The sequence below is a fragment of the Heliconius melpomene genome, chromosome 6 (genome assembly GCF_056956725.1).
Source record: "Heliconius melpomene rosina isolate 202511_hmr_F chromosome 6, ASM5695672v1, whole genome shotgun sequence".
Lineage (NCBI taxonomy): Eukaryota > Metazoa > Arthropoda > Insecta > Lepidoptera > Nymphalidae > Heliconius > Heliconius melpomene.
The window spans coordinates 7,711,714-7,732,924 of record NC_140394.1 but is presented as its reverse complement, the minus strand read 5'-3'; the positions used below and the strand labels follow the sequence as shown (position 1 = coordinate 7,732,924).

The window sequence follows — 21,211 nt, the reverse complement described above, 5'->3', positions numbered from 1 at the left end:
TATATCTTATAAAACAAAGTCGCTTTTCGTGTCTGTCTGAACTTTCTAACTCTTCTTCTTCTAAACCACCCAACGGATTTTTATGCGGTTTTCACCACCAGTAAGTCGAGTATTTCTCAGGGAAGGTTTATATATAGTTTATTATTTGTACATTCTTATGTAAATTAACATAAATACGATAAATGTGTCTAAACTCCTACCCGTTGAGACACTTTCGCGCATGCGCTGCTTTAATGGTAAGTACTACATGAAAAAAATGTACTGGAGTATTGTTCCTCTTAATAAGATCTACAAAAAAGTCAGCGAAGGCATATTCATATCTTTTAAGAATAACGTGTAGTGATCATATTTCTGTCTAAAAATAGTAATTTCAATATATTTTTTATTGTGAGGGATATTTTTCCATAATGGTATTATTCCTTATCCTTTAAAATACTTTATTAATTTTCTACGTTAAACGAAGATAAAATTTGCTGTTTACACTGTTTCGAAATTGCGAATAGTTTTAGAGAAAAACGCATTTAATTATTGACACATCACGCCGTTGACTCATCAGCTGTGCCGACTCAAGTTTTACTTATCCCTTACTCTTAGCATATAAATAAGTATATTAGTTACGTTGGCCATTTAATGTAGATCAAAACTGTCTTTTACTGTTTTTTCATTTTAATAAGTACTTTAGAAGTTGTTACAATATCAAAACATCCTTGCTGCGAAACGCGCCCCGCGACGTTTTGCTTACACAAGCGCGTCATGAGCAGTCATCGGTTGTTCAGTGATAGAATGTTCGCCTGCCACGCGGGCGGCCCGGGTTCACTTCCCGGCCAATGCATTCTATTTAATTTTCCTCACAGGCAGCCACGTCGTGCTTGCTTTTCATCAGGGACAGAATACCCTCTTCAGTATTAACCACAAGCTCGAAAAAAAAACCCGCCCGCTATAGAGGCATAGCAACGAAGATTTAGATGCGTTTGCACGTATTGGATAATTGGAGTTGAATGTATTATTTCAGCGCGATATATTTGGTTTCATATTTTTTATAGTAGTTATTAGTTGGTAGGCTTTTGTTTATAATTTCTTCCGTTTAAAAATAGTCATTTAAATGTATTTTAATAACTACTTGAAAAGATTAGTAGCACAGATTTAAAATTACGGTATCTACTAAAAAATCCTTGCTGTGTAAAACAATTGGAAAATCCTTATTGACACTACGAAAATGCGGGTTGCATTAAGGTTTAATTAATTTTCACATTATCTTAAGTGCTTTGCAAACATACATTATATGAATAATCCAGTAGTTAAAGCGGGCGAAGCCGCAAGGGGGTCGCTAGTTATTCAATATTTCATACTGAAGTTTAATTTATCTTTTACGAAGAACAATTGACTTATCTTCATTTAAAATTATTTTTGACATTATCAGTATGACATTCTCTCTGTTTCCATTCAGGATATGTAAAGTTTATTTAAATATTCTATTGAAATAAAACAATTGTAAAATAAAGCATCAGTAAAAGTTTGTACCTTTCGTTAATGGAAATACATTTCAAGCACTCTCCTAGCGCTTAGTGGATCCTAAACACAAAGTTTTCTGAAAAGGACACTTACCTTTAGTAACTTTGATATTGCAACAAGCTGCTTTGAATAAATGTTGATTTTTTACAGAGCTTTTTTCGTATTTTTGACGCTACCATTTTATAATTCAATAAAAAATAAGTATTTGCTGTCCTTAGCCATTTTGGTTTCCGTGACAAGTAAAATATCTTCTCCCGAGGGGATGAAATAGGGGTTGAAATGTATGGATTTTTTTTAAGTCGCCATCGTTTTGTATAATATTTGAAATTTAGACTCAAAAATATTTCATTGAAACGTGTTTCATGGTTTATTAGGATTCACCCTCTAAATTGACTATGGAAATATTTCCATAGATGTATTTAATAAATGTTCGTATAGTTCAAGCAGGCGAAGCCGTCCAAGTCCTCTAGTATAATATATATTTCAAAATTAATATTTTACTGCGCAACGACAAGCCGAAGTTTATATCTGCACTTAACACTAAAAGATGAGACGTGTGACTTGGGAGACACAGCGACGACATCTTGAATATCGTAAATTAGGTCGCGAAAACCCGCGTTCACATTTGAAAGTTAAATACTCTTAGAGCAGTACAATCAACGTCATTCACGCACACTCAAGCCTCGAAAGATGTTATAATTCCTGAATTTCAAATCATGGCTTAATTTGCCAAAATATATTTATATAGTGTTCGCCGCCGCGCTTTGAACAATTTCTAAGTATTTTGTATGTTTTATATTTACATTATATATGTATTTCTTTCTAAGTAATGTAAATAATAATAATTTTCCATCGTTAATTTGGATTATATATTATCATTTTTACTTTTTAGGTTTTTCGGTATTTTTTTGTAATAAGTTAAAAAAATTGTGGCTATAATATGTGTTTATAACGGCACCAATCTTTAAATACAGGTTGTATCTAATAGAAAAGGATATTTCAACATCTGAAGCGCGGCGTTGAGTTTCGCATTTCAACAGGCAATGGCTTCGTAAAGTAAGAAAAAGAAGTGTCTAAATGGGAATAGAGTGTTTTACACTAGTTCCCTTTGTTATTAGGGTTTCAACATAAAAAATATACATATCGAATAAAAAATCTCGTCCAGTTTTCTCATTGGTTAATAAAATAAAACTTACAACATTTTATTCAATTACATTTTACATAAAAAAGTTAATATTGCATTTTGTTTTGCTGTAGACTGTAAAACTGCGGTCGAATATACTCAGAGACCGCAGTTTAGCGGTTAGAATACTTATCTACAAACCTTAGATGAACGTGAGCTGCCCTTTATTCTATAAAGGTCAATGTTTGCTAAGAATAGGTTATAAAAAGGGTTTTATCAAGCTATATGGAGACATATTAAAGTATATATATACATATATATGTATATATATACTTTAATATTGTGTCCATTAAGACAGGAGACATATTAAAGTATATATATACATATATACTTTAATATTGTCTCCATTTTCATTGACTTCCAATTTTAAGTGACAAATTGCTTTGCTTTTCTACACTTTGTTGATGAAATATAGAAATAAATATATAACAAGGTAATTCTCCTATTTATTGTTTGAAGCGTATATCGTGGTCGTCGTGGTGCAGTAATTAATACATCTCCGACAGTAAGCGATGGCTGTTAGTTCAATGCTTTTTCGGGGGAAAGAAAAAATGCCCGTTTTTAGAAAACAAAATTCGTTATTGAATTTGGGAAATTAACATACATGTGGGATAAAATTACATTTTCAGTATTGAAATAAATAGTTTTTTTGCTATTTCGTTTATATTTTTTTAAAGAGTTAAAATAATTAAAGCCCCGCGACCTAATTTCCTGAGACGATGCAGATCAGGGTTATTTCCATTCGATTTATTGTGTGTGACGACATGTAAGCTATATAAATGTACCGTCAAGTCTAATAAACGTAGCTGCTATTTTCAGTTTGTTTGTTGCTGATTTATATTTGTTTTTCATTTAGTTTGGGAATTCCACGTCTGATAATATATTTGTGTCAATTAAAATACTTCATTTTGTCAGTCAAGCAACTAAAATATTTTTTAGTTGTTTTTAACGCTATTAACATTCTTACATTGCAATGTACTTCAAACGCGATGACAAATTTCCGACAGTTCTTTTTTTAAGGAACCTCGTTATTTTTACGAGTAATATTGTGGTTGTGGAATTTTTAATTGCTCATAAAACCCGTATCTGCCTATAAAATGTACGTGTTAAATGGAAACGTAAAACTGTAAATGGTTTTCGTTTTTTTAGTAACAAATTTCATGACTGACTTACCATTTCGAAACATCAGTTGCGGTAAAATTCAGGGAGAAAATTGGTTTACGTATAGTGCATATGTATAGAATAAAAAATCATTGAATTGAGTTATACTCGCTAAACGAGGCTTCCGTGCCAATTTGAGAATTTTAATCAAGGGAAGTACAACTTATAAAAGTTGATAAACTTAAGTTTGGACATATGCACTCATTTTGTATGAAATTAAGTACAAATATAAATTTATAATGATGTTTTTCTTATGAAAGTTACTATAAATTTGTTATGGAAATCCTTTAAGTTTTCACTTTTCCGATTTTTTCTTTTATTTGTGTGTTTTGATTATGTTGACTTAGAAGTTTCCGTTCCGTTTTTACCTTTTAAAGTACAGAAACCTAAAAACAAATTCATATTGGATATCATAATCTACGACTTCTATAAAAACAAATAACTTTAAGCCGGTTGCAATATACTAGCTATTCAAATATATTTGCATTGTAAATAAATGAACGAGACGGCCACGTTAAAGGCGCATCACGAGCCATTACCTTTACACGCTTCAATTCACATCTCTCTTAGGGTAGGGCAAGAATGTAATCTCGGTAATTGCTGTATAAAAAGATTTCGTTAAATTATAGTAGATTTTTATAGTTGATCTTTACTTCTACAAGTATATAGTATAAAACAAAATCTTTATTTTTATTGTATTTTTTATTATTGATTTGTAAATATCAGTGAAACGTAAAAATATTTTCAAATGAATACTGAAGTAAAAGCTCCGACAAGCTTATTTCAACATAAGACATTCACAGTTTGTTTAGGATCTATTGATGGTAATAATCAAGGAATTCAAATTTTGGTGTATTTATAGGTGATGTTAATTTCAGTTCATTTACGATTTTTTCATATAAAATTATTGATATTTCTTGCCTTTTTCGTACAGTTTGTTTGTCAGTCAGTCAGTCCGTCTGCACGCGCGACGGCTGTCGAGTCAATTCAAGAATGAGTTGTTTTCCTCGCCCTAATAATAAGAGGTCATGAGTGAGGCGTCGAGTTCCACCACTTAACTCTAAAACTATTTCAAATGCTCATTTTGAATATTACCTTTAATATAATTATGATAATAATCAGTACAGGATAATAATTTTTTTTTGCCGTATAGTATGGAAAATCTATAATATGAGTCTATATTATTAAATTATATTCTTTACTTCTTTATGAAACGGCTATAATACAAAATATAAACATTTCAATAAAAAAATATCAATTGAGCTATTAAGTTTTTTTTAATAAAAATGTTGTAAAACTACTATAAAGGACATAAAAAAGTTTATATTCTAAATTATCGCTACTTCTTAATAACTATTTTATTTTTTACGTTTTAAAATTTTTATGGCATTTTTGTATAGTATATATTTAATAATAATTACTTAATATACAATCTTAGGAGTCTATTAACGATCAAAAATATTTTAAGGGCTCTCGTTTCCTATGTGAATTGAGAAAAAGTCTTAAAAACGTTACTAATGATGTCAAATTGCAGTTCATTAACGATACCTTGAATCTATATTCAAATAATGAAGGTTTTTCTCATGAAATTGAATTGAATAGTTTCCCTATTTCGTAGAGTTTATTGTCAGTCAGTCAGCCCATCATCACAGTACATACTCTGACATTATGAAAACTATTCAACTAATGCTTAAGATAAAGAACTGCGTTCTATAAACTTTCTCACGCAACATACCTTTTATTAGTACCAATATAACCACTTTTCGATATATATGGCTCGATGAGTTCATGTTTAAACAAACCTTATTTGTCATCTAGACAAATAAATCTTAGATACTGTTACGTAACCATAACCGGTTACAAATCTTACAGACGTTTCTTTGCTTAAATTTAGCTATCTTAATATTTAATTTTATACGAGTATAATATACTCTTGATTTTCCATATGTGGCAGAGTGAAAAACTATTTGTGAATCGATTTAAATTTAACACTATATTACATTAATACTATATGTATATACAAAGGTAAACGACGTTTAATGAAATAAAAAGCACAAAGGATCGATTTTGACATTGCCTCCCTAAAAATCATTACCCAGACAAAAGATCGTGCAAGTTACTCTAAAATATAAACTTAATCCGCTAAACACGAATTAGATTTTATATTCAGAGTAGAAAGTCCATTTTGCTATGTCACAAAAATTTAAAGACCAGAATTCTGTCGGTGTTCTGTTGAACACACGAATAATTAGCTTCATTACTTTCCTTTAATTAATTTGGCGAAAGAATGACTATGAAATGTATAGGTATGTACGGTGCTGTATAAGCGAAATGTGTCAATTAAAAAGAAGGAAACGGAGGCACGAGGAGATATTTATTTATTAAATTTTAAATGGTTTTTTATTTAAACTTCACTCTGTAACCACACAGCAGGGTACACAGACGGAATCCAGTGTTAACACACTCAGTTCCCCATTTTCCGGAACCAATGTGGCAGAGCAAAGAACTGAAAATTTTAAATGTTTCATTTTTTCGCGTGCGAATCAAACCCACAACGCGACAGATTACGTTTGTGTAGGTACATGCACCACGACTGGCCTCTCCGAATCTCCTTTTATTCAAATATATTCCTTCAAAAAAAAATTTCCATGTCATATAATAGTGAAAATTTCCATATCATATGGGCCATTTTGGCAAACATTCGTTAATATACAGGGTGGAAGAGGCAGCGCTTCTTTTATTGAAACTGCATATAGGGTAATATATTTCAAACCCACACCTAAGAAATTAATCAAGGTACCTCAACAGTTTGGACGTAGGATTTTTTTTTCATTTCACGATTTTTATCCATACCTGTATTTCGTGTGACGCACACATACGTGTGCAACGTTTCCGATTTGACAGGTAAAACGATAATTTTATTATTTATTTTGTTTGAAAAAATAACTTTTTCATTTTTGGGAATTATTTTTTTTCCGAATTATATTAGGCTTTTATAGAGTAGTTAAAACTGTGGTTTCATTTAAAGTGGTGCTGACAATTCCACCCTGTATAGTGTTTGTTTTATTTCAATTGGTCATAAATAAAAAATATATATCAATAACACCAAATTCTGATTCTGATTCGTTCGAAAAACGTGATTCTAAAGCAAGTCAAATTAATATATGTTAAAATAAAGGAATTACATATAAGTTCCGTTAACTATTTCGATATTTTCAATATTTTATCATTTAATATTTCAAGTTATTAAAGCTTTTACATATATAATTTAAATGTAGGTAAGTACATAATTATATATGTACATACACAATCAGTAGGTAACTAAAGTTTATTACGCTATAAAACGAAAATGGTTTCCCGTTTAATTTAAATATTTACGATAATAAGGAATTATATTTATATAATAAAGTATTAAATTTTAGTGTCGTATACAAGTATGTCATATTATTTATGTAGACGTATTATTACTATAAAAAAATATGTTTAGGAATCATAAAATATTTTTCACACCTTATTACTCTATGGCTTTGTATAATAAGAAATATATTAAGAAAAATTACAAGTATTTTGATGTTTAGTCAGTCGGCGAGAAATTCCGATTGCCTGTAAATTCAAATTAAGCGGAGATTTCAAAGAAAGATTAGAGACAATTCAGTGATTCAACATTCGGAAGCTTTCATAACGTTTAGAAGACACGGATTAAATCAAAGAGGGCCCGTGTTAGTAATTAATTTTGTTAATTAACAACAAAATAAGTTTAAAATTGGTAATTTATTATGAAATATTATAAAATATTTTTTATTTTTTTAGACCACAGTGGTAGAATGGGATAGCATTTGAATGGAACAGCTATCATTGTGAATTCAATCCTCAATCGGGGAAATTAATTATTACTATATCCCCGCTCTGGCAACACTGTTCTATTTTGTTCTTAGCTTTTTGTTTTTACAAATGATAACGTCTTTCGCCAATGTCGCGTTGTATGGAGAACACACGAATGTTGATGATGTAAAAAGAGATCTGGTTAAAACTTTTCCCTACTTTCCGCTGAATTTTTCGAGGCATTGCGTGTTGAGTGGCGAAACTTAACGCCACACCTTAGTGCTAGAATGAAGAAAAATATTAATAAATTCATTCTGCCAAGTCATCATACCCTTGTGCCCCTGTACCACGAGTGCCTCAATATTATTAAATTTAATTATGTATTAATTAACAAACAAAGGCGTATACCTGTAAATCATCAAACATCGCTTTAATTACAAAAGGAAGCCGATGATTTAAAGGAGACAAGTCCAGCCATAATTATTCTGGGAGTGACATAATATCTCAGTTGTAAATACTGTGCGAGTGTCGCTCGGCGGTTCTCATCCTATGATGTTTTTTATGAACCAGTCGAAGCAATTGGCCCCAACTCCTCACATCTGCGCGTATAAAAAGTCATTGTGCGTGACTTCATATGAATCATCGCGATGATTATTTGATTCTTTATTAATCATTCTACAAGCGATATTTGTATGTTTTTTGTAAGCTTAGCTTAATGTTAAAAGATAAAGAGTTAATTTTAGTGTATCACGTAGAGTGTAATATTATTACTTGTTGATACTACGTTAGTTATTAAAATTGAAAAAGTTGTTATTAAAAATATTTTAAAAGTCTGCCAAGAACAGTTGAGTTATATACAATAACTAGCGGACGCGCGCAGCTTCGCTTGCTTATTTAGAAGTGAATTCTAATAAACCACGAATCATGTGTTCCATGAAATATTTTTAATAGTCTAAATTTCAAATTTTATATAAATCGGTGGCGATTTAAAAATTTCTCCATACAAACTTTCAACTCTTTATTTGCACCCTTATGGGGTGAATTCTAGAAAACCATGAAACACATATTCAAATAAATATTTTAAAGAGTCCAAATTTAAAATTTTATAATAATCGGTGGCATTTTTAATATTTTTTCATACAAACTTTCAACCCCTTATTTGCACCCTTAGGGGAAGAATTCTAGAAAACCATGAAACATGTGTTCAATTAAATACTTTTAAGAGTCTGAATTTCAAATTTTATAAAAATTGGTGCCGATTTAAAAAAAAATCTATAAAAACTTTCAACCCTTTATTTGCACCCTTAAGGGGGAGAATTCTAGAAAACGATGAAACACGTGTTCAATTAAATACTTTTAAAAATCTAAATTTCAAATTTAATAAAAATCGGTACCGATTTAAAAAAAATTCCATACAAACTTTGAACCCTTATTTCACCCCTTTAGGGTTAAAATTTTTCAAAATCCCTTCTTAGTGGATGTCCAGATTACGAAAGTAAACATTTGTCCAAATTTCACGTTTCTACCATCAGCGGTTACGGCTGTGCGTGCGTCTTACCTCAGTCAGTGAGGACAAGTCCTTTTATATATATATATAATTTGATACTTTTTTTCTAAATTAGTACAAAATAAATAATTTGATAATCAAAATATTCTTTATTCAAATAGACTGTTATAAACATATTTGAATCGTTGAATGAACATATAAGCAAAAAGCTACCACCGGTTCGGAAGACAGTTCTGCTGAGAAGAGCCGGCAAGAAACTCAACAGTTGCTCTTTTCTAAGTCAATGGTACAATTTATAATAACCTCGATACGTGTCGAAAAAGGTTGTCAACAAAAAAAGGTTGATAGAAATTCAAATAGGAATTTAGAAATCATTTTTATACACATATAAATATATATTGTATACTTAATACGATCATGAAGTAAAAGTTAATAAAAATTAGACATTTAGAAACTTCTTGGAAAACACAGATAATCCACTGACCGCAATAATTGCTGTCTCAAGAGGCAAAAAGCAATAAATTTAGTCTACAGTCTTATCTCTTCTATAAAATATGTTTAATATCTTATGCTGAAAATGGTTAAATAAAAATTCCTTATTGGAAAAAAAAACTAAAAACAGAACAGACTTAATTGCCATTATAATTTGTATGAAGAGTAATTTTCCCTTATAAAATTATTTAATAATAGACTATAAACAAACCGTTTAAAACGAAAACACGATAATATTGTAAGAGAATATTGCTAATAGACTGCTTGAAAAGCGGCAATACAACCCTTATCAATATTTATGACCTGCAGCCATTTTATATTTGAATTGTTAATACGCCCATTTTATTTCCATTATTCTTTGTCGTGAATCTCATATGGTATTATGAATATTATTATATTTTTTATATTCACAACTCCCCCTTATTTTGTAGAGTTGAAAGAGGGGCCCTAATAATTTTCTCTTCGTCAGCTATGTTATGTTAAAGAAAAATATTTATATAGATGTGTATTTCTTTTGAAACTTAAAAAAACATTTTTTTTCTTTGTACAGGATGGGGTTAACTCATGATGGAGAAGGCCAGTGTGAAAAAGAAGGTGTTCGCGGATCAGTGATGGCGCCCACAGTTCTTGCTACTCTCCACAATTACGCGTGGTCTTCTTGTTCTAAGCAACAATTTCATGAAAAATCGAAGTAAGTTTTCGTATTAATTCTGTTTTTTAATGATTGTAACAATTGTCATGTATATTTAGGCAGTGTAACTAATGAATTGAGGCTTTGCTATTGATGAGAGTTCAGAGGAGCAAAGTTTGTATTTATGTCATCGCAACAGAATTTTATGAGTATTTGCGTAATTATAAAAGTTCAAAAAGTTATATATATAAAAGTGCAATAAGTAGCTCTCGAGTACACATATATAACATATTTTTAGAAAATATATGACTCCAAAAGATTATGTAAAATATCGTAATTATTTTAACAAAAATGTAAATTAGCCTGTAAAAATAAAATAGTGCATAGATAACTTTCACTCGAGTGCATCGCTAAAGGCAGTGAAGAAGTATGGAGATGATAAAGAGTGGTTTTCAAAATTTTTTTATGCGTACACTTACTCGCACAATTTCTCCCACACGATTATAAACTTAATGTTTTATATCGATTTATATAAAATGCTTAATAATAATCTTAAATAATAATCTTTATTTGTTCGAAATCATTTTCTATTAAAGAAGTTAAATTTAAACCTACTTTGGTTAATAAACTTTTAATATTAAAGAAAGTTGAAAAGCAAATTAACTGGGCGCCACAATATGAATTAGCTATATGTAATTTAAAATTAATTATATTTAACAAACATGAACAAAGATAGATATTAGTCATATATTATGGACAGTAAAGTAAAAGTAATATTACTGTCGCGTTTCATTTATTTTCTATTTTGTTTTCTATTAACGTTTCCGGATATTTAAGCATTATAGGGTAACAAAATAAAACAGCCACATAAAATAAGTCTTTGTGAGCTTTTCAATCGTATTTCTGTTCAATACAGATAATGGTTTTTAAATAAATTTATACATACATTTAACATTTGACACTATACACAGCAAAAAATGTATATATATTTAATTTTTTTATCATATTTCTATTATTACACCCTTATGCAATGCGGCAGGTTGTGGATTCAATTCCCGCTCGAGGAAATGAAACATTTAAAAATTTGTTTTTTTTTGCTATGGTGTCGAGGTCATGTATGTATGTAGTTGGAGACTTGCATAACCAATTAACATGTTTATTTTTGGCATTTTAGTATATTCGTAAATTATTATAGTTAAAATTTATCATTTATAACCTAAGATGACAAATCATAAAATGTTGACTTTGCTAATAATAACAGTTTCAATGTAACTTGTCTGATATGCCTAAATAAATAGAACCCAAGATAAACTATAACTTAGTTTAGCTAAGTACGTTTAAGTAAGGTCTTGTTACAATACAAATACAACCTATGTATTTATAGGAGGAAGACGAACTTTATATTGTTTTTAATATTTAGAAAATGGTGGTGCCTACATCAGCGTAGTCAGGATGAGGGTGTGGAGTTAGGAGGTGCTAAGGAACTGTCCCACTATGTCTTTACTATGGATGAACAATGCCGCACAGAATTTGGTGAAGGGTAAGTTTATGGGAATAATATTTATAATTTTAGATTCTTTTTTTTTTATATTTTTAAAAAATATTTAATAAATCAAAGCGCGACGTCGAGTTTCGCCACTCAACAAGTAATGTCTTGAAATTAAGTGGGGGGGTGGATACCGGAATGTCATAATACTAGTTTATATATGCATGGTCTATTTCTATATGCAGGATATAAAGTGAAACTAAAAGAAAAGAAGAATTGTTCAACTCTTATTATTTCTGGGGAAAATGAAATTGAATTGTATTTTCTACACATATTTTACGGAATAAACATAATTTCTATCGTAGAGGAAAGCCTTTGAAATTAACATAATATTTACTAAGTACGCTATAAATTATAATTTAGCGCTGACAATAACACTAAAATACAGAGTTGGTTCTAGATTTAGTTGATTAGTTCTAGACTAAAGCTGGTTACTTCTAGACTAAAGCTTCCATAAACAACTAAACTTCAGTAATGAATTACTAAAATATTAGTGGGATATTATTTGCAATTAAAAAAGAAATATTTAAGAACCAATGTCGACATTTTAAAATCAGTAAGCAGACATAACAGCATAGAATAAACAAAAAGAAATTAGGTATCCTTTCGACTTGTGTAACTTTCCAATGCAAGCAAAAATATAAGAGAAAAAATAAACAGCGAAGTTAGCAGCCTTTACCGTCGCAAAGATCTTTGTAAACACGTGGAAAGCAAACAGCCTGTATGATGTTCAAAAGATTTCTTTTAAAATTCTTTCTACCCACAAATATAATATGGACTTGAATATAATTATATATAATATCATAATATTTACATTGTTTTTCCTGTTAAAGTTTAAACTACAGCGGTGGTGTATGAAAGTAAATATTAGTTATGGCGAAATTCTAGCAGCGGTGTAAATATTTCGTCAAAAATATTTTAGTTAATTATGTTTATGTTCAATATTGTGTTGTTATTTTCAATAACTTAGCTCTATATTATATTAATTATATTATAATTACTAGCGGACCCGGACGCGGCTATGCCTGCTTGAAATATAAGAATATAATTTCTAGAGAAATAATTTCAATCTAGATGAAATGCTAAAAGTGACTATTATATTTTTCATAAGGATGAATATCAAAATGACGCGGAAACGGTTGCGTAGCGACGCGACTGTTGTTATTAACATGGCAGAATAAATTGCATGTCAAATTAGAAAGTATTTTAATGTATTAGTATGTATATGTAATGTAATATTATATAGCCTATAGCACTTCTGAAGAATGCAGCTTTCATACAAAACAAAAACATAGTAAATCGGACCAGTAGATCCAGAGATCTTAGCGTTCAAACAAACAAACAAACTCTTCCGCTTTATTATATTAGTATAGAGTATAGATTATAAACTGTATTATGTATAATCGAATGATAAACTACTCGAATAGACAACTATTTTATTTTAGCTTAAATTTACCATATTATTTTATTTTAGCTTAGTTGTGACAGTTTAAAGAATATTCCACCGAGTTTTGACTATTGACTGGCGGAACTTAACGCCGGGCTTTTGCCTGAAGAAATGAAAATATTAATAATAACAATTCATTTTCCCCAAGCATGGATCGAACCCACAACTGTCGCGTTACAGTCACACCCTTACCTGCGCCAGGACGGCTTTAATGTCGTAATAAATACAATAATTGCTATTAGATAACAGAAAAATCTTTTGAATGAAATATAAGTATTTATATTATGATAAAATCAGTGATTTTTGTCTGGCATAATTCAATACAGTCCATCTTTTATTAATGAAATCACAGGGTCGCAGTCGGGCAGCCGTTGTCAGAAATAATTTATGAAGAAAAATTATTTTCAATCTGAATGTCGTTACTGCAATCATATTGAACATTTTATGAAAGGATTTAAATTTCATTTCACTTATCTGCATTTAAATCTTAATGGGTTGTTGATTTTTTTGTATATATTTTTAAAAGTAAATAAAATTTGTTTATATAACTAAATAAATTTATTTAATTATGGAAAAGTGGAAATTTTTGGAACAAATAAGAAAAATCTAAATATATACTACATCATTAAGTAACTTTTTAACTTAACATATTTAACTGAGATATGTCATAATTTCCATTTTACCATATTATAATATTTATATTACTCTAATTATAATTATAAAAGATCTAACATGTTTACATAATAAATAGCAGAGCAATAAGATTTATTTAAAACCATATATATATATTCACATATATTTCAGTTTTCAAACCAAAAAGTGATAATATAAGGGAACATCGACGAACATTGACGATTTTCCAATAATCGGTTTACGGAGGATCCAATCAATTTCAAAGCTAGGCTTACAGAGTAACTATTCAAAGTCCAAATGAATTTAATGTCAAAAATATTGAGAAATCTTTCTTTTCATAAGAAATTATAATCAAAAAGTTTTAGATTAAAATTATAGTTGTTCCGTATCTTAAAAAAATAAAAACCTTCCTTTTATTTTGTCGTCTGTCCGTGTGTCAAGACCATTTATTTCGAGATCCCATGAAGTTAAGTTAATATTTAATATTTAGGTATTTTAGAAAAAATCAAGCTTCAAAGTCAACTCAATTATAAAATAATATATAAATAGTAAAATTTACAATTGATATTTTTATCAAAAGCTACGAGCATAGGTATATGCATTCTTTTTGATGCATTTCAGGTGCAAACTTAAGTTTGTCAACTTTTATAAACTGCCCTTTCTTTTCACCTGACATCCTGAAATTGTTACGGAACCCTCAGTGGGCGATTCAAACTCGCACTTGACCGCCTTTTTCATGCTTAAAAAAATATAAATAATTTATATAAAAAGTAAACTCAATCTTGAATTGTCAGCCAAGCTCAATAAATGTTGAAATTCTGTGGCAAAAATGGTGTCATCTGCAATCATTGTTCACTTTTTCAATTATCAGACGGGTCTCTTAAGGTCTAATATTATTTGCTTCATCCTTTATCACATCAGAGATTCTCTGAGTGTTTCTTGTTGAATACTATTTTATTAACAACATATATACATTTTGTTATGTAAAATTTTAAATATTGTAATTATATTGTATTGTAAGTATCTATTTACTGTAAATATATAATGGCAAAGACAGCGAGTTGTATTCCCAAAAAAGTTACAGATGGAAAAAATACAAACAATTTTATTTCAAATTCATAAAATTGTCGACGCCATTCATGGCACAACCGTATGAGTGTAACTGCGACAGGTTGCAGGTTCGATTCCCACTGGAGGAAATTAAATATTTAATATTTTTATTTCTTCCCTGTGGCGCAGCGTTGAGTTGGGCTCTGTCACTGAACTGCGAAAATGGGGAGCGGAGAGTTTTAACACTAGGCTCCCTAATGTGGAATACAGCGAGAAGCTTTCTAATACAGATCAAAACAATCAATAATAATGTAATACAAATATTATATATTTTGTATTTTATGTTTTTATATACTAAATTAATTAGATAAATATAAAGTTATGCATAAGTTGCGGCAATATATAGTGAAGCCAGAGAAGCTTTTAGTTCATGCTTGTACCTTTCTGTTTAAGTTCTCCACTTAGTGTTTAAGTTCTGCACACCTAGTGATTGCTTACTACTTATTGTTTACTTGAGGCTTGTATTAACACGTCTTAACGATTTTTATATATGTGTTATTTTAAAAGATATTCATAAGTTTTATTAAATAGTTGAAAGTTCTTAGCAAGCCTAGAGTTAAGACGCAGTTAGACAGAGTGTCTTCTCACTTTCCGTTCAATTCATCTAAACATTGCGGGTTGAGTGGTGAAAATCAACGAAACGAACGAACGAATGAAAATAATCCATTCCCCATGAAAGGGAATCGAACCCACAACCGAAGCGCTTCCAGTTAGACGCTATGCTGCTACGCAACGACGGCCTCCCATATCAAATTGACATAGCAAACGGATTTTGATTTAGATTTTACATATTTCTTATCGTAAACGCATATAAACGATATTTGTAAATATATAACAAAATACACCAAATAACTTGGCTATATCTATGCTGAAACATTCCTCATAATCCTAATTTTATCGTACCAATATTGAATAAACGAATCCAGCCACCGTAAAGCGTATAGGGTGATATAAAACAGATGCCGCTACGCTGTCTGCGATAACTCCGCACTCCGATAACGGACTCGTGATTTATACGGCTAAGCATTTGATCTTTTGATTGAGTGCGTATATATAATTGGCTTTTGTTATTGATCTTTTTTGGGATATAAGAAAGTACTTTATAAAATATATCAGCTTCACGCTGTATCCCGCATATAGCAACAGCAGGGTAGGCAGAGGGAACCTAGTGTTAAGATACTCCGTTCCTCACTTTCCGTCGATGTTTTCGAGGCATTGCGTGTTGAGTGGCAGAACTCAATGCTGGGCTTTTGCCTTGGTGCCAGAGCGAAGAAATAAAAATATTAATAAATAATAATTTATTCCTGCAAAAAGGGATTGAATCCACAACCATCGCGTTACAGTTACACCCTTGTGCCCTACGCCCTATTATACTATTTTATATTTTTCGTATACAAAAAGATAATTAAAATGTGAGGCCAGTTAATATTAACTATTGAAAAATAAGAAAAATAATATGGGAGTTATTGTTTTTATATACAAGCGGAAAATGAATACTGTAGTCAGTTTTGAAACAAAGGAGCATCAATGGTATCACAGTGCAACAGATGCTATTCGAGTAGCGAGTTGCATTTATTATGGATTGAAGTTTTATAATTTTCATATATAGGTTAGTCTTTCTTTATTATAGACAAAGACAAGATATTAGACAAAAACAAGAATTTGGAATTAATTTTATTTGTTTATTTTTTTATAAATTACCGCAATAAATCATATAGAAACTGTTCTTTTAATACTTTACAAAATGAGATAGTACTTCTTCTATCAAAGTCGCGACCTCTTGGTCAGACAAGGGCATTGGCCATTAAACCAAAACAGTAAAGTTTAAAATTTGTTACTATATTCAGTTTTGAATTTATTACTATATTCAAAAAAATTATTACTATATTCAAAACCGGTTTTGTTTATTTATGTGTATATTGGTATGAAAAATTAGTGAAAAATATTATATTAGAAACTTTTACATTGGCGAAGTGATACGTGCTGAACTGGCACATTTGGAATGTCATAGACAGACAGGGTAATTTAACTATAATATCATTTTATACTAGTAAATTCTATATTAAAGTACATTAGGTACTCTTCAGTTTCCGTTAATAGTACCCACTACACACATACGGTCGATGTCGGTCCCTTTACCCACATTGAAAACTTTCTTAGTTGTAAAGTTACAATATGTTACAGAAATTTCTCGTTTACCTCGAACATGTTCCCAATTATTACGAACAAAAGATAGAAGAGACTATTGATTTAGTAGTTTTCTCTGTTTCGCTTAAATTGTATTCGGCCTGTCTTATTTATCCAATAGGAAAGTCGTTTTTTTTGAAAAAATATAGTTTTACTTCTCATGTAAGTCTTCCAACTATTATTGTTAAAGTATCCGCAATAACTGGATAATACAAACAATGAATGATACAAAAACGTATAATACAAATTATTATACGTATAGTAGACGAATCTTAAAAGGTGATTTCTGTACAACTAGATAGTTATCTACTAATTCTATTCTATCTCAAGTACTATTATAAATTATGTTTACTATTTATTTTGCAACAGTTGGAACAGAGGCCCAGTGAGTGGAAGTTTCACTGGTGGAAGTCCTAGTAATGGATGTCGGACGTACTAAATAATAATTGTAATAATAATATACCATTTTTTATTTCCATAAATCCTTTCAGGAACCGTTTTTTACTCTTTATAAAAAGTAATATTCATAGTAAATCTGCTACTTGAAGCTAGTTATGGTACAGACACTAGCGTGTTACTAAACGTGACAAGTTGTGGATTCGATTCCCACTGGAGGGAATGAAATATTAAAAATTTTCGTTACATCGCTCTGGTAACGCGGCAGAGCACGGTGTTAAGTACTACCACTCTACACGCAATGCCTCCAGACTTTGGGTGGAAACGGAATGGGACGGAATGTTTTAACAGTAGGTTCCCTCTGTCTATCATGCTATGTGCGTGAAACTACAAAAATAATAGCTTCTAAGCAACAACAAATCTAAACAAAATTTAAGTATACATGTGTTTCGCATTCCAATTGCACTTATGAATCACATGTAAAATATTTATGCAATATTATTCCTCAGATTCTCGGTATGCAAGTCGGTAAAAGTGCGGTCAGCGTGCGCCCGGCTGTGGTGTGCGCATAGATCCATGCCACACGTGTGCCGGTCCAAGCGGGCACCGCCTATGGAGGGAACACCGTGTGGAAATAACCATGTAAGTATTTAAATTTATAAGTAAAAAAAAATAATTAAATCAACTTCACGCTGTATCCCACACTCAGTCAGGTAGGCAGAGGGAACCTAGTGTTAAGTCCGTACCCCACTTTCCGCTAAATTTTTCGAAGTATTCCGTGTTGAGTTGCGGAACTTAACGCCTTCGTGCCAGGGCAAAGAAGTGGTAAAAATAATAAATAATAATTAATTCTCTGGAGCGGGGATCAAACCCACAACCGTCGCGTTACAATTACATCTTTGTGCCCCTTGGCCACGATAACCTTTTTTTGAATAGTTAAAAACTGTCTCCTTTAATATAAGAATCAAGTATAGAAAGAAAATTATGCCTAATATTAACATTAATTATACATTTTCAAAAATATAAGTTCAAATATAGAAGAACTAAAATGTATAATATCACTTACAATCCCGAAAGTAATAGTGAAAGGATCGTAAAAATCCTTACTTTTTACGGCTACATATAAAACTGAAGTAAAGAACTTACAAAAGAACCTGATTTAGGGATGAGATAAATTTCAACCATTGTCTTCGACCTTAAGTCCTAGAGATTTTCCGTTACTAATGTAAATCAATATCAAAATAAAGTTTATATTTCCATTTCTTCGCTCTGGTGTCGAGACAAAGCGCGGTGTTGAGTTCTGCCACTCAACACGCAATGTCTCCTGAATTGAATAGAAAGTGGGGAACGGACTGTTTTAACACAAGGTTCCTTCTGCATACGCTGCTGTGTGCGGTATACATCGTGAAGCTGATTTATTTTTATCTATTTTATGCAAATGTACAATCTTTGCAATAGAGTATATTATTTATTTTTAGCCACTAAAAGTGGACGGCACGTGCAAACTGTTTCTAATAACGTTGATATAATAATCTAAGGTCTTCGAGGCGCAGTTAGCGCGTACATATGTATCTAATAATGTATCATCGTTCTAGATTTAAACTATACTTGGAGTAATGTTTTTGACTTAGTTATTGTTCTAGTTCTTTACAAGGACAAAGAATTCCAGTAAATTCCGCAATAATGGGTGCGATAAATCGTTATTTTTTAGCTTTACGAGTATACATGTATGTACATACTAGACTAGCGGCCCTCGTGCAGCTTCGCCCTTTACCTTGAATTACATTGTAGCATTATAATTTTAGACAAAATAATTCCATATATAGGAAATTGAAATTTCATTCATTTTAGTGAATTAATTATGTTTTCAGCAATTTACGCTAAATGTTGTGGGAAGTTTGCCAAAGTACAATAATGACAATTGTTTGTATTAGGTTCTGTTACTTTAATAAATGCCCTCAATAATCATTTTTGTCGTATATCTTCCATATATAGACAGCAGTCAGTTACATTTTTTTATATATACATATTATATAGACTGCTTTTACATATACAATAAAATGTACTCATTAATAGTTCATATTGTTCCCGTTTTCCACTATACTTGCAATTCAGATGTAAATAAAACAAACGAATAAGCTCTTCATTGTGTTTACAATTTTCATTTATTAACATTGCTTTGTTTGTTTTCGGGGAACTCCCAAATTAGCGTCAACAACGAATTTGTTGGTATTTAGAAGTAGTTTGTAATTAGTTTCAATTCAGTTCACAGTCAGTGCCACGAAATAGCACAGGCTGTATTTCGCAAGATGCACAATTTTGTATATATATACGTATACATAGCTGGTGTGACTCTAGCGCGACGGTTGTGGGTTCCCCACTCAGGGAAATTAATAATTATTTATTTATGTTTTAATTTCTTCGCTCTAGAACCAAGGCAAAAAACCCAGTGTTGAGTTCTGCCTCTCAACACGCAATGCCTTAAAATATTAGGCAGATCGTCCTCTCTCTATCTTTCTTTTATTATAACTAACGACTGTCAACAGTTATAATGGAGAAAAAGATAGACGCGCGCTTTTCTTTGGAAGAGCTTCGAGTGATATCAACGTTCGACGAGATTTCAGCTACTATAAAACCTTCTGATGGCAAATATCATATAGGATTTTCTTATGATGGCTTATTATATAACCATTCCTTAACAGTCAGAAAAAAATGGATGGGTTGCAAATTAAATTTTCATTACACACTGAAACTCTAAACTGTTAAATCTAAAAGTCTATATATTTTAGGCTCAACGATAAAAGGCTTACGGCCACAACGATAAAATGTTCTAACCACTAGCTACATTACGAGCCTAAGTTTTATTCAATAAGTATATATTTAAAACGTTGTTACATGCTTTATCAATCTACCTGTAAGGTTTTAAATAACTTCTAAGTAAACCGAACTAAAGCTCATAAATTTAATTTTAAAATTTTAGTTTTTTTATTATTTAATACAGCACAATTATGTATTATAAAGAAATAAATATTATTAATTTTTTTTATTTGTTCTTATAAATTTAATGAATTTTCATTACTATTCTATCGACTAGTATGAGCAAGCTATAGTACAAGATAATACATAATTTATGTTATGTATGTATGTTCATCGTACGAACAGAATCTGCACTTTGTTATTCCAAAGCCGAGTATTTCCTATGACCTAGTATTCTATCTATGCATATTAAAATTAAGGGGCAATAAAAAACACAATATAGTTTCATATTATTGATTCTTATTATAATTAGTAATTTATTCAATTACTAATTGACCAATTGTAACTGCTGAAATTTTTTATTAATAAATTGTTAATTGTGGCTTACCTTATAAACGATTGAAAAATCAAAGGTCCAAACAACGTCAATAGAATTTAACGACAATCACTCTTAAGAATCGCAATAGTTCTTCTTGGTTGTCCTAGCTTGTTTCTCTCTATTCTCTTTTGCCAATAACGACCGAAATATATCCTATCATTTTTATGTAATAAAGAATACCTTTCTTCTTTCTTTTTCTTACCAAAATTAATGAAAACTACAAGCTAAG

General features: G+C 30.6%; 1 protein-coding gene across 2 annotated transcripts in view; it reads left to right on the top strand.

Moving 5' to 3' along the window:
* LOC146538311 (A disintegrin and metalloproteinase with thrombospondin motifs 1-like) overlaps nucleotides 1-21,211 on the top strand; it is a 47,806-nt gene that overhangs the window by 6,015 nt on the left and 20,580 nt on the right. For both annotated transcript variants that reach the window (XM_085186630.1, XM_085186629.1), the window contains exons 5-7: nucleotides 10,228-10,368; nucleotides 11,729-11,848; nucleotides 18,137-18,269. In XM_085186630.1, coding sequence (XP_085042756.1) covers nucleotides 10,228-10,368; nucleotides 11,729-11,848; nucleotides 18,137-18,269 — 394 coding nt within the window. The remainder of the gene's footprint in view (nucleotides 1-10,227; nucleotides 10,369-11,728; nucleotides 11,849-18,136; nucleotides 18,270-21,211) is intronic.